Here is a 12616-nt window from a genome sequence, read left to right on the forward strand (position 1 = left end):
GTTGCCGGTGGTTTGGACATTAATGGCTGTATATTAAGTTTTTTTGAGGGAAGAATAAATTTACACTGTCATATAAGCTGCACACAGAATACTTTTCATTGTGTCAAAGTGTCATTTTGTCAGTGTTGTCCCATAAAAAAGATATACTTAAATATCTGCAGAATTGTTAGGGGTGTACTTACTTTTGTGATGCACTGTAGATGTATGGGCGTTTTGTTAAATGTGTTTAATTTAGTTGTCAACAGTAGACACAGCTCCATGGAAATCTGTAAAATGATATGGTCTCTTGCTATCACACAGAATAAGGTTGAAATAAATTATCAAAATGTATAAACTATGATTTTGCTCAGTTTCTACATATGATGAATTTATTTTGGACTTATCAAGGAGCTCTGGAAAATACTAAACACTTTTTTTCAAGTGTTTTTTATTTGAAGCTAATAAACAGTCACCTTAAATAGCAGAAACAAAAAGAGAAGAGCAACAAAATAAAAGAAGAAGTGCCACAACAATTCATAACAAATACTTATACAATCATCTGAACATGTTAGCTCTAGCTCACATTATCTCTCTGTACTGTTGTTTTTTTGTTATTTGTTTGTACTGTCTGGGTCGACCAGAGGGGGATGGCTTCCTCTGACTGAGTCTTGGTTTCTCCTAAGGTTTCTTCCTCTTCATGTAAGGGAGTTTTTCCTCCACTGTTGTCAACCACAATTATTGGTATCTCTGTGGTGCTGCTTATAAGAGGTGTAGACCTGTTTTCTCTGTAAGGCTGCTTTGTGACAACATTTGTTGTAAAAAGCGCTATATACATAAAACTGAACTGAATTTAAATTTAATAAAGTTCTAATTTTCCAAAAGATTAAATATTTTTTTATTCAAAGAGGGTCCTAATAGTTTACAAATATATTTTACGGTCATACAAGATATATAAGATGATAGTTTGTTAGAGTCTTTAAATGTGTAATTTGTCTAGAAATTTAATTTAATTCAATTAGTACTTGCTCTATTTGAAATACAGTAGGTCATTATGCTGCACATAAAACTGTTCTATCTTATTGTCGACATTAGCCAATTAATGAAAACAGACAGAAAAACGAGTAAATAGGGAAAAGCCGCGGACTGATGTCAATCTGTCAATTAGCAGTCATGGCCTAGCTCACCTCAGCTTGTAACTGCCCTCAGCTGTGAAGGGAGCGTTACAGTGCTGTTAGCCAATCAGAGACGAGACATATGAATGTCATGTACATCCATGAGTAAGAGCCAAAATCCTGTCGTTTTTTTTTACCTAAATAAAACAGGGTCAATAAATTTTTCTCACAAAAGCCGGCTCACAGGGCATTCATTTATACTACAGACCACAAAAAATTAATGAAAAACAAAAAATATAAAATATTTAACTTTTTGAATGTAATATTTTGCCACATTATAATATGGTTAATAATAAAATATTAATAAGATATACATATATTGTTACAAAAAAAATAATATATTGCCCCCCCTTTTTTTTTACCCTAAATTCTAAAATATAATTCTATTAGATAATCTCTGTTATGGTATCCCTCCACTCCTGCGAGTGACCGGGAAGGACTTTTAATTTGAAATGGGCGACACGCCCGGATGTAAATAACGGGAACTAAGCAGTGACAAAAGCATTTGTAGTGAAATTGCTGTTTTTCGAAGTTCCTCTTTGCTTTAAACCTCTTTAAAAAGCCTAGATTTAACCCGATAACAGCGCGGGAATATCATTATTAACTCGTTTACAGTTTAATTCCTTATATTCCTCACAGCCCGCCGGCCTGAGTCTCTCTCTCTGCAGCTGCGCAGTCCGGCTCTGCCTGCCAGTTTGTTTGTTTGCTGCAGTGCTGTGTCTGGTTTAGTTTAATATCGAGAATAATAAATCAGATTATAGAGGAGGATTATAGAGATTAAACCGGCCACGATGTCCATGACGACGCTGGGGAAGAGCCAGGCATTCTGTCGGTAATGCTCCTTCTATCTTTTTAATATTAAAATTAGCTGATATTATAGTTATCATTGATTAATATACATGTTTTATATGTATTGTTAAGTAATAGTAATTTCCTGCTTGTATGATTTGCATAAAAATCGTCGTTTTAACCAATAGCATTGTCTTGACAAGCTGTTGACAAGCTGTCACATTTAATTGATTAGCTAGATTAATAATTCATTAATAAACCAATCAAATACAGTCCAAGCAAATATTACCTCTAAATGGAAACTAGCTTTCATCAGTTTTCACTCATCACCACTAACAGACAATACCTACAGTAATAGTACTAACCCTGATCCCAAATAATATTGAATAGATGTTAATGTCCTAATGTTGTTTATCGAAAAACAACATAACCTTTATGTAACATTGCCTAGTAGGCATCATCTGTAGGTGCTAAACTTCTGACATGAAATCAGTGTTTATGTATAAAGGTTTTAAATTGTTGTGGCTCTGAATCTACACTCACATTAATTCTTTTCGGTGAAAGGTGTTTTCCGAAAGAAAAAAAAAAGAATAATAATAATAGTGTGTAAAAAATATTATTTTAAAGGTCTTTTTCTGCACTGCTAGAACACTGCATAAGTATGAATGCACTGCATAACTGTAAGTATGGATGCACCGATGTGGGAATACTCTGAAGTTATCTGATATTACACATGATTATATTGTTGCTGTCCAATAAAAACATGTATCTCCAAAAGAGCAACTTTATTGCAGAGAGATAAATCCTTTTTAATTTGTAATGGAAAGGAGTGGACACAGTGTAAGGGAGAGTATAATTATGTAGTAAACTAAATATCGACAAAAATGGAGATACTTGATTTCATTGGACAGTGATACCTGCCAAGGACGATGCTGATATATAATATATATAAATAATATTTATGTTAGATATATATTTATAACTTACTTGACTAGACATCCCAGCATAACTTTATAACTTTAAATGAATACAAATAAAAAAAAGCTTAAATAAATTAATTTGTTTAAATGTTAGTAAGTATACGTTTAAAATATTGGCCATCTCTGCCAATGATTCTTAAAAAAAAGGAAAATTATTAACTATAAGCTATAAGAATAGAATACGAACAAGATAAACATATTTAACATAACATAAGTAAAGTTTGATACGAAACATTACCACATTTATTGTGGTTAATTCTGGAGATGCTTATTTGCATAGTTTAATTAACCTGCTTGATTGACTGATGCAGTCTCAAAATGATCACAGTGAGGATGCACTCAAAATCATTTGGACAAAATTGGCAACTAGGTGCTTTTAGCCAAGTAAGTGACAAATACGTGAAAGGTCTGTGGCAAACAATGACTAATGTTATTTTAAATATATTGTTAAATATTTAGTGTTTAATAAATATTTTATTAAATGTGTAGTTCTCCAAATGCTTTTTCAAGCAAGACCAAATACATTTAGGCTATATATTTTTTCTACATTTTAGTTGATACAATCTAAATTTAGTATTGATACAAGCTGTACAAAAATCACCACCCTTGGTGCATGTCATCACATATTTACGAACTGTAACATTTTTACACTCAAAATTATTATTATTTTTTTTAGATAAAATACATCAGTAGTGGTAGATTCTCCAAAGAATATCTATTAAAGTACTCTGTCATGTACAGTACAGTGATTTTTATTAATTGTTTGCTGCACAACATGTAATTAAACAGGACTAATTACACTCTCTTTAATAAAATGTACAGTGGAGTGTTCTTTAAGCACTGATGATATATTCTTGACATTTTTTATTAAAGCACATTTTCGATACAATAAGATAATTATTCATGATATGGTCATATTGCCAAGCTTAGTTTTAAGTTATTTTAGACAGTGTTAAAAAAGTGATGTTCAGTGTCTGGCCAGTTTTGACGAAAAACAAATGGTTTTCTTTACACAAGGCATGTTTCTACACTGTTTGGCTTCTTTTGGAATTCACTGTGTTGGGAACTTTACATTACTCTAAAACACTGGATCTAACAATAATCAAATGAACACGGTAAACCTGTGGTAAAGAATAATGGTTGTTAAAATCTGTGAAACTGACACCAATAAATCTATAATTCCTGGTATTTGTGTACACAGATGCTGTGAAGTATTGTAGAGAATTGTCTTGTGATATATTGAGTATCACATAATCACTGTATTGTGATAATATTGTATTGTGAGATGCCCTGTGATTCCCACACCAGTTAACAGTTAAACCAGCATTAAGCATCTCTAAATGAAGTGTAAACCTTTTTACCTATTAGTTCTTATGTTCTTAAGTCTGTGGACGTGACTTTTCTGTCCTGACTATGTGTTGAGACAAAGACATTTGCTAGTTACATTAAATAGCCTTAAATGGTCAGTGTTTAAGAGGCAGTGTGTTCGTGTTGGATTAACCAGACCTGCCTGTAGAGGAAAATGAGAAGTAGTGGTCATATGACGATGTGGTGTAAGGAACTGAAACCAGAGCCAGCTTAAGCGGGGACTGGCCACTTCCTGTTCTTCCAATTCTATCAAAAACACAACAGCTAAACATTATCTGATCCACAACATTTTTAACCTATAAATCTGTCTGCAGTATCCTTCTATTGTCTACAGTAAACAAGCACTAGCATTACTGCTACTGCTAGATGCGAATTTACACAAAAACATTATTAAAAACATTGTCTGTACCTCCCTTAGTGTCAAATAAAACTAAATGGCATGCTGTTCTTTCAAGTGAGGTATACTTCCTTTTGATAAGAAAGCCCTCACCACTTTTATTTATTTTTGTATATATTTTTATAAATTATTTTGTCCAAAAGCACAGTCACATTAATGCTAATACTTTCTAATATACACATTTACAGCAATGAATGGTGAAAAAATGACTAATAATTAGATTTTCTATAAGAACTAATTCTGTAGGAACTAGAAAACGGTAATTTGTGTGGGTTTTAGCATAAAAACCTGCCCTCTGACATTCCCCAGCCTTTTTTCTCACCCCAGGCAAAGCTACTATTCACTAGCCAAAGCTAGTTATTTTCTCACAACCCTCAGTGTAGTAGGAAAATGCATTTTTATTAATTAAAAAAATGTAGTGCTGGCATTTATACTTAGTGGTTCGCATGCAGCTGGGATATCTAGGCAGCTAGTATTTGAGATAGCTAACTAAAGTGATCTGGACTATGCTGGTTAATGCAGTCATGTTACATCATGCTAACATAAACTGAGCTTGTTTGGGAATTGGAGTGCTGTAGCCATTTCACACTCTAATGATTGTTCCTTTAATGAACAGATGAATTGGAAAGTAATTGCGATTAAATATTATTTTATTTTAAGTCTTTTTTAGAGCTTTTTTGACACTGATATAATGAAAACGCATAATGATGCAGTTACATTCTAAAAAAAAAGTGTGTTTTTAATTATTACAAATATTCCAGTATTAGAATAAGAATATAATAATGCTTAAATACCCTAAATGAATAAAAAATGAATAATCTAAATCTAAATTTCCTGTTTTTTAAGTCAACATATTGGCTCGCTTTGATTACCATTACAGAAACAGTTTGTAGCGTTTGTCTCCATATTGCCTTGTTCTGGCTACTGTGCTTATGCAGTTCTCCATAATGAGGGTGGCTTCCCCATTAGCACACTGACCCTCATTTGCTCTCGGCAAATCCAACAAGCTGATTGGCTCTTTTTGGTGAATGGTAGTACTGTATTTCATCCATTAAAGGGGTGCTGGGATTAAATATTACAAAAAAACTCTCTTTCTTTAAGGAAACTTTTATAGGCATCACACATTCTATCCTGCTTATCGCCATTGTGAAAATTTCTATATTCTATATGTTTAAAACATCTTCAGAATGGATCATCTTACATAATTTTCTTTTTTATTCCTCCAAACCAACAGAAATGTGTCCAAACTTGAGCGCTTGAACACCCGGGTTAGCAAGCTGCTAACGGTGGCGGTGCATGAGGTCCTGGAGGTGGTGAGAGAGACGGTGTCAGAGTATCAGGAGAAAACTGCGCGAACACAGCGGGAGAACGAGAGACTGCGCCTGAAGTTACGGGATGCACTGGAGCAGCTGGAGAAGGAGAGGGAAGGTGAGCTTGGGTAGCCAGTGAATAGCTAACTACACAGCAGTTAGCTATTCCAAGAACAGATGATGGTTATAAGAATATGGATGTTTTAAACACCAGCACTATTTGGTTCAGTTAAAACATTTAACTTAATTTTATTTAATTTTATTTAAGTTTTAGCATGTGAGAAAACTCTGGTGTGGACCAAAACAACAGTCTGCTCCCAAACCAACTCCAGACCGGTTTTGTTTGTAGTGAGAATGTGATCTGGACTCAGCCTGACTCAACAAATGTTCTCCTTATGTTTGAGCTAAACGGCTGGTCAGGTGTTGTTTAACCTGATTTATTATACAGATAATTACCACAGCAATTAACTTATGCATCTCTATGCTGCTTCATGCCAACATTCACACTGAACATGGTATATGCAGTACTCACCGTACACACTCGCTCAACTCTCTTTACTAATGCATCCTATGTAAAAAATATGTAAAAAAAAAATGTGAATGGGCGCCGAGTGGTTCAGCGGTCTAAAGCACTGTCACTATGAGCGGGAGGTCGATGGTTCGAACCCATGCATCATGAATCATGCAGCTTTGCCATCAAGCTGCCGGCGCTCAGCGGGAGCACAATTGGCCCTGCTCCCTCTGGGTGGGTAGATGGCACTCTCTCCGCACATCACTGATGTCCGCAGAACAGGGCGTCTGTGAGCTGATGTATCAGAACCGAGCCTCTGAGCTGTCCTCCGAGCGCGCTGGCTGCTCGGCATTGCTGAATCAGCAGCAGCTCGAAAAGAAGCGGTGGCTGGCTTCACATGTATCAGAGGAAGCATGTCTTAGTCATCTTAGAGTCTGAAGCATGTCTTAGAGAAGCATGTCTTAGAGCATCACTGGTGAGTGGGTTGGGTAATTGGCTGTGCTAAATTGGGGAGAAAATGGAAAAAAAATGTGAATGAGGTTAGAGAAAGAGTTCATATAATTTTTCTTTTATTGTTTGCAATCATTCCCACAGTCATTGTGTCATGCAATCATTTTGTCAAAAATGATTTGTCCTGCAATAATTGTTTTATGAATATAAATGACACATTTTGTCTTGTTCCAAACCATTCTAGTGTGCCCCTAGTGCTTATAAAAAGTTATGCTGCACCTGAAACTCTATAACCTTATATTACCTGTAAATTCATTGTCACTTCCTTTTATTTTCAACTTTGCAGTGTCCCAGCGTTGCACCGCCTCCTTGTCAGTCAACAGCTTGGCCACTCAGACTCTGCGCTTACCTGGCCCAGATGTTTCCTGTTTAAGGCAGGAGTCTGCATCTGCTCGGATGGAGGATCCAGCTGTTAAAATGGAAGAGAGAACTCCTGCTGCAGAGACAGTGTGTGACCTGAGAGTCGCGCTAACCTTAGCTGACATGTGCGCAACTGAAGCGGAGCACGACAAAAACGAAAATGAGCAAGCCTCTGATTCCTTACCCGCAGACTGCATTCAGACCATAGTAGTGGAAGACATTAAAACTGAATCTGCTGCTACAGAACACTCCTCACCACAGCAGCAGATAGCCCAGGTTTTTGATGAGGTTTCTGAGAATCACAGCAACCCAGTAGATAGACAGGACCTCGGTACAACAAGCACCTACATCGTCCCTTTCACCCAGTCAACTCTCCCTACACCTGGGAGAAGCGCGATTACAGGAAGAAGCACAAAGTTGGCCACAGAAGGGTTAAATCGTGGACTTTCAGGAGGATCCAAGACTCTGCTTGGGCCACGGGGTATCGAACGGCATGGCTGCAGGGTGAGAATGACTGCACTGACTGATTTGTACGGGTTCTGTAATATGTACAGGTGCATCTCAAAAAATTGGATTATAATTAAAAAGTTACTTTATTTCAGTAAATCAGTTAAAAAAGTGAAACTCATATATTATATAGATGTATTACACAGAGCGATCTATTTTAAGCGTTTTTTAAAATATTTTTTATTGTTATTATTATTTCATTATTATTGATGATTATGGCTTTAGAGTATTATTTAGTAAACTAGAGTACTATGTAAGACCGCTTGGTATTTTTGGCAGTTTGCCAAGTCCATATGGAAAATGAAGTCCACATCTCTATAAAAGTTGTGAGCAGAGGGAAGCATGATGTGCTGTAAGATTTTTCAGGAAAAAACTGCACTGACTTTGATTTAATATAACACAGTGGACCAACACCAGCAGATGACATGTCTCTCCAAACCATCACTGATCATCAGTAATTTTACATTTCATTTGTAAATCAAAAAAGCAGAGTCTTGAAGAAGTGTGGGGAGAGACACAGTTCAAGCTGCTTGAGGTCTAGTGTGAAGTTTCCACCAATCAGTGATGGTTTGTAGAGACATGTCATCTGCTGGTGTTGATCCACTGTGTTTTATTATCGAGTCTAAAGTCAGTGCAGTTTTGTTTTCCCACAAAATCTTACAGCACTTCATGCTTCCCTCTGCTACTGACAACTTTTATGAAGATGTGGATTTCATTTTCCAGCAGGACTTGGTACACCGCCCACACTGCCTAAAGTACCAATTGGTCTTATATAAGCTTATATTTACATATTTTTTATTTTCATTGGCTCTAAGTTATAATCATCGACAATAAAATAAATAAACGCAATATGATATTTAATATCTGGCTGTGTTTATGAATAGTTATAGGTTCAATATAGACACCCAATATACAATTTTAAAGCTTAGAATCTCTGCTTTTCTGTTATCTAGCCTATTTAGCTGTATCTCCTTTCAGAAATTAAACATTTAGGGCGAAATATGCCTTGGTTATGAAAATATTAAATCATAATTTTCATATTTCCGTTTACCGTACGTCCATATTTAACCATAACCATATTTAACGTGCGGACATGTTATACACCATTCAAACCGTCTGGCTCTCCGGATTTCGAAACTGTGCTCTGTTTTACTGTAGGATGTACGGTCCCTGAATTAGAGCTGAAAGAGCGCGTTGCAGCGCGTGTTCAGAGCTGAAATATGCTCAGGTTTTGTCCTGTATTTACCTAAAGTCAAAAATTTTCCTGGTTTTTACCATATTTTGGCCATTACATGTTCAATTGAATAATTAAAATGCTTTAAATGAATTGTGTAAAGGCTTCTAAGTAATAATAATTCATAAAATTGACTCTAAGTTATTTAATATTGGAGTGATAAGCCTTCAAATGTGAGTATGTAATTTCAGGCGGAAAATGGTAAAAATAGGCTTGGAGCTTAAGAGGTTAATGTGTAGTGAAACATAACAATTGCAAACTTTTGTTGATTAGACCACCTCTGTTCACCGCCAGAGTTTTGAAATTCAGCACTTTTAGTTGATGTTCCTAATAGAGTTACAATGCAAGCAATGGAGCATAGCGTTGCCCATGCAAAGAAATGGCTATTTTTACCCCATTAACAAGCTCAAAGTATAGCTCAACACTTTATTGGCAGAATTCTGATGGCCCTGACATTTACAACAAGACACTGAGAACTTTGAATGTGCACAGATAGTTAAAAAAATGCATTTTAATGAATTAAGTTGTGATAAGTCTACTGATGAGCACAAACTATTAGGCACGAACAGGGGATCAAAGTTAATTCAGTGGAAATGCATGAATATTTGAGCTACTTTGAACTTGCAGTCTCTTTGCCTGTTCCAAACCGTTCTTGTGCCCCCTGGTGGTTAAATATTTATGATGCACCTGTAACTCTGTAACCTAATATTACTTGTGAATTCGTTGTGGCTTTCTTTTATTTTCATCTTTGCAGTGTCTTGGCATTAATGTACTTAATGAGTCCATTTTTAAAAATGCTAATTAATCACATGACAAAATTTACACAGAGTGGTCTAATACTGTTTATTTGTTTAAGTACCCATTATTCAAAGCTTAAATTAAAGTGTGACATCACTAGTTTAAATGTTTCTATAAACAGTTTAACAAGAAAATAATAATATAATAATAATAATAATAATATTAGCTTAGCTAATAATATATGTATAATGTGGTGTAATTTAAAAATCCTTACCTTACTTTAATGATTTTTAAATATTGTTGAAATCCTTATGATGCCATTCTACACCACCAGATATGTGGGAAGACATTCAGCCGGGTGGGGAACCTTCGAATCCACGAGCGATGCCACACCGGGGAGAAGCCTCACTGCTGCCCCGTGTGCGGCCGCTGCTTCATTCAAGCGGGAGATCTGAAGAAACACAAGAGAGTTCACACCGGGGAGAAGCCTTACTACTGCCTGCAGTGTGGCAAAAACTTCAGTCGGAGGGAGAACCTTAAGCGGCATCAGAAGATCCACTTAGGAGAGAGTTTACATCACCAGCGTTTGTGGATAGACCCTCAGTAGAGCCGGGCAAAATGTCCTGAATCATATCACAGTTTATTTTCGCGGAGTTTGACTGCATTACATTTTGTAGTTCAGATTACATCAGACAGCAATGCACAGATCAATCAAGAAAAACTGCTGCATTGTTGAGTACTGTTACATCATTATGTGGGGAGTGGGGGGCATTAAGTGTATATAGCAAATTAATTCATACTTTTATAATGATCTTGTTTTAATGTTAATATGTACTATTAATACTGTTAATGAAGGTATTGCATAAATCAATACTAGAGCATGGGTCACAACTGCTTTATTAATAAATAAGAAACTGCCCATCCCTAACCCTCAGGGAGTATTTAAACAAGTGTTTTAACATCAGAAGACATGTACATTTGATTATCTTAATGCAAAACTATTAAAAGAATTAGGTATATTTTAATGCTGCATTAACTTTGATCCAATTCTGGTTGTACTTTAAAGCTGTTTTACCCCTGTTTACAGCACTGCTGTAGAGATGAGATGACAGAAAAAGAGACCCATAATCTACAGCCCAATTTTTTTTGAACAGGAAAACTGTTTTAAAGTAGAAAGCAGTTAATAAACAGCCACTAAACACAATTAAACAAGCAGCTAACATTTTTGGATAACTTTGTGTCAGAACAGTTTGGTTAACCAGGGTTCTGAAAAGCATTTAGAAGAAAGTAGGGTTTAAGATGTGTTGATTTTTTTCTCTTCAAAGATGTAGATTGCTCACATCCAGATACATAACTGCACCAAATGCTGATAATGGATTTTTACTGTGTAATTTTGTTCACCTAATAAAGAAGCATCCAACAAAGGATTTGTAAGAATTTTTTATTGAGAGATTTTAAATTTTCTTTTAATGCTTTTAGTAGATGCCTTTACTCAAACAGAAGTACTTGTTTACTTTGAGTATATCCCAAGCCGATTAGTCAATTTCCAAATACAGTGGATTACCCACTTGTTACTGTCTGGATCTGTGGTGGGTAATAGGGGGTCCAGAACAATTAGCTGATTTCCCACCTGTAACAAACCTGGTGAGCTGAATCTGTTGTGCTTGAAAAGCAATAAACAGTTTAAAAATCCAGTGGTCCAAGATTACAAATGTTTTGTTTATACTGGCAGCACCCTGTTCCAGAGTCCAGAGGTCTTTGAGTTGCTGTGTTTCCCCCATATGCTCAGGTAGTAGGGCTGCAACTAATGTTATTTTGCTAGTTGACTAATCTGTTGCTGGGTCATGATGCTTCATGGCCACCTGTTTAAAATCTCCTACACCTTCAGCTGATTAGATTATTTGATTCTACTCCATTAGGATAATGACCTATGTCAAGAGTGTGACTTGAACTAATTTATTATGCCTAAATCAAAATAAAACGTGACTTAGACAATTTTAGTAGCTTTCCAAGACTAGACTAACTTCACTGAACTAATCTCTTCTACAGTGAGGTTATATTAGCGTATTGTGCCATGCTAAAGTTATTCTACAGTCAGCCTGATTTTACCTTATTTTAGTTCGCTTTCCCTTTTAATGATGCACTAATGTTGGCTGATTTTTTTTGTCTTTTCAAAATAGCTAATGCTAACAATAACATTACATTCTGGCATCAGCCAGGTTAGTACACACAGACACACAGGCAAGACAGCAGAAATGGATTAATGTTTCTTGTTAAAACTGTATGCAGGACTATGTTTCATGATTTTTACCCTAATATTTATTTGGTTTGAATAAAATTTGTTTAATCCCAGGATTGTTATTTTTACAGCAAAAATGTACTATATTCGTAAACTCTTGGTTAAATGGGAGGAAAATGTAATACAAGTAAAATGTCTGAACCTCACAGAAAGTTTTACACCAAATGATTTGAATACACTAAAACACTGTCTGATGCCCAAGACACAGTTTAACCATAGTTTAAATTGGGGTTTTTGGGTCTGAAACCTGCTCTTACAATTAAATATAAATAAAATATAGGACACATACATGCAGCTTTCATTTACTGTTAGGACAGTCAGATTGTGTTGTTTTGGTCGTTCAGCTGAAATGGAAAAGAAGTCGGTGGGTTAACGGCTGATTGGTAAGTGATGAGATTTTTACTATAATATAAAGTTTAATTGTTATTTAAAAATATTAAAGTCCTGAAGTATTGCATATTT

The 12616-nt window shown here is 35.6% G+C and overlaps 1 protein-coding gene across 1 annotated transcript; it reads left to right on the forward strand.

Annotated features, from left to right (window-relative positions):
• Positions 1–1611: 1611 nt before the first annotated feature.
• Positions 1612–11284, forward strand: LOC103045814 (zinc finger protein with KRAB and SCAN domains 5). The gene is made up of 4 exons (XM_007239311.4): positions 1612–1983; positions 5920–6113; positions 7303–7880; positions 10190–11284. Exons 1-4 carry the CDS (start codon positions 1943–1945, stop codon positions 10460–10462), a joined length of 1086 nt encoding a protein of 361 aa, XP_007239373.2. The 5' UTR covers positions 1612–1942; the 3' UTR covers positions 10463–11284.
• The last annotated feature ends 1332 nt before the right edge of the window (positions 11285–12616 follow it).

The sequence above is a fragment of the Astyanax mexicanus genome, chromosome 15, assembly GCF_023375975.1.
Source record: "Astyanax mexicanus isolate ESR-SI-001 chromosome 15, AstMex3_surface, whole genome shotgun sequence".
Lineage (NCBI taxonomy): Eukaryota > Metazoa > Chordata > Actinopteri > Characiformes > Acestrorhamphidae > Astyanax > Astyanax mexicanus.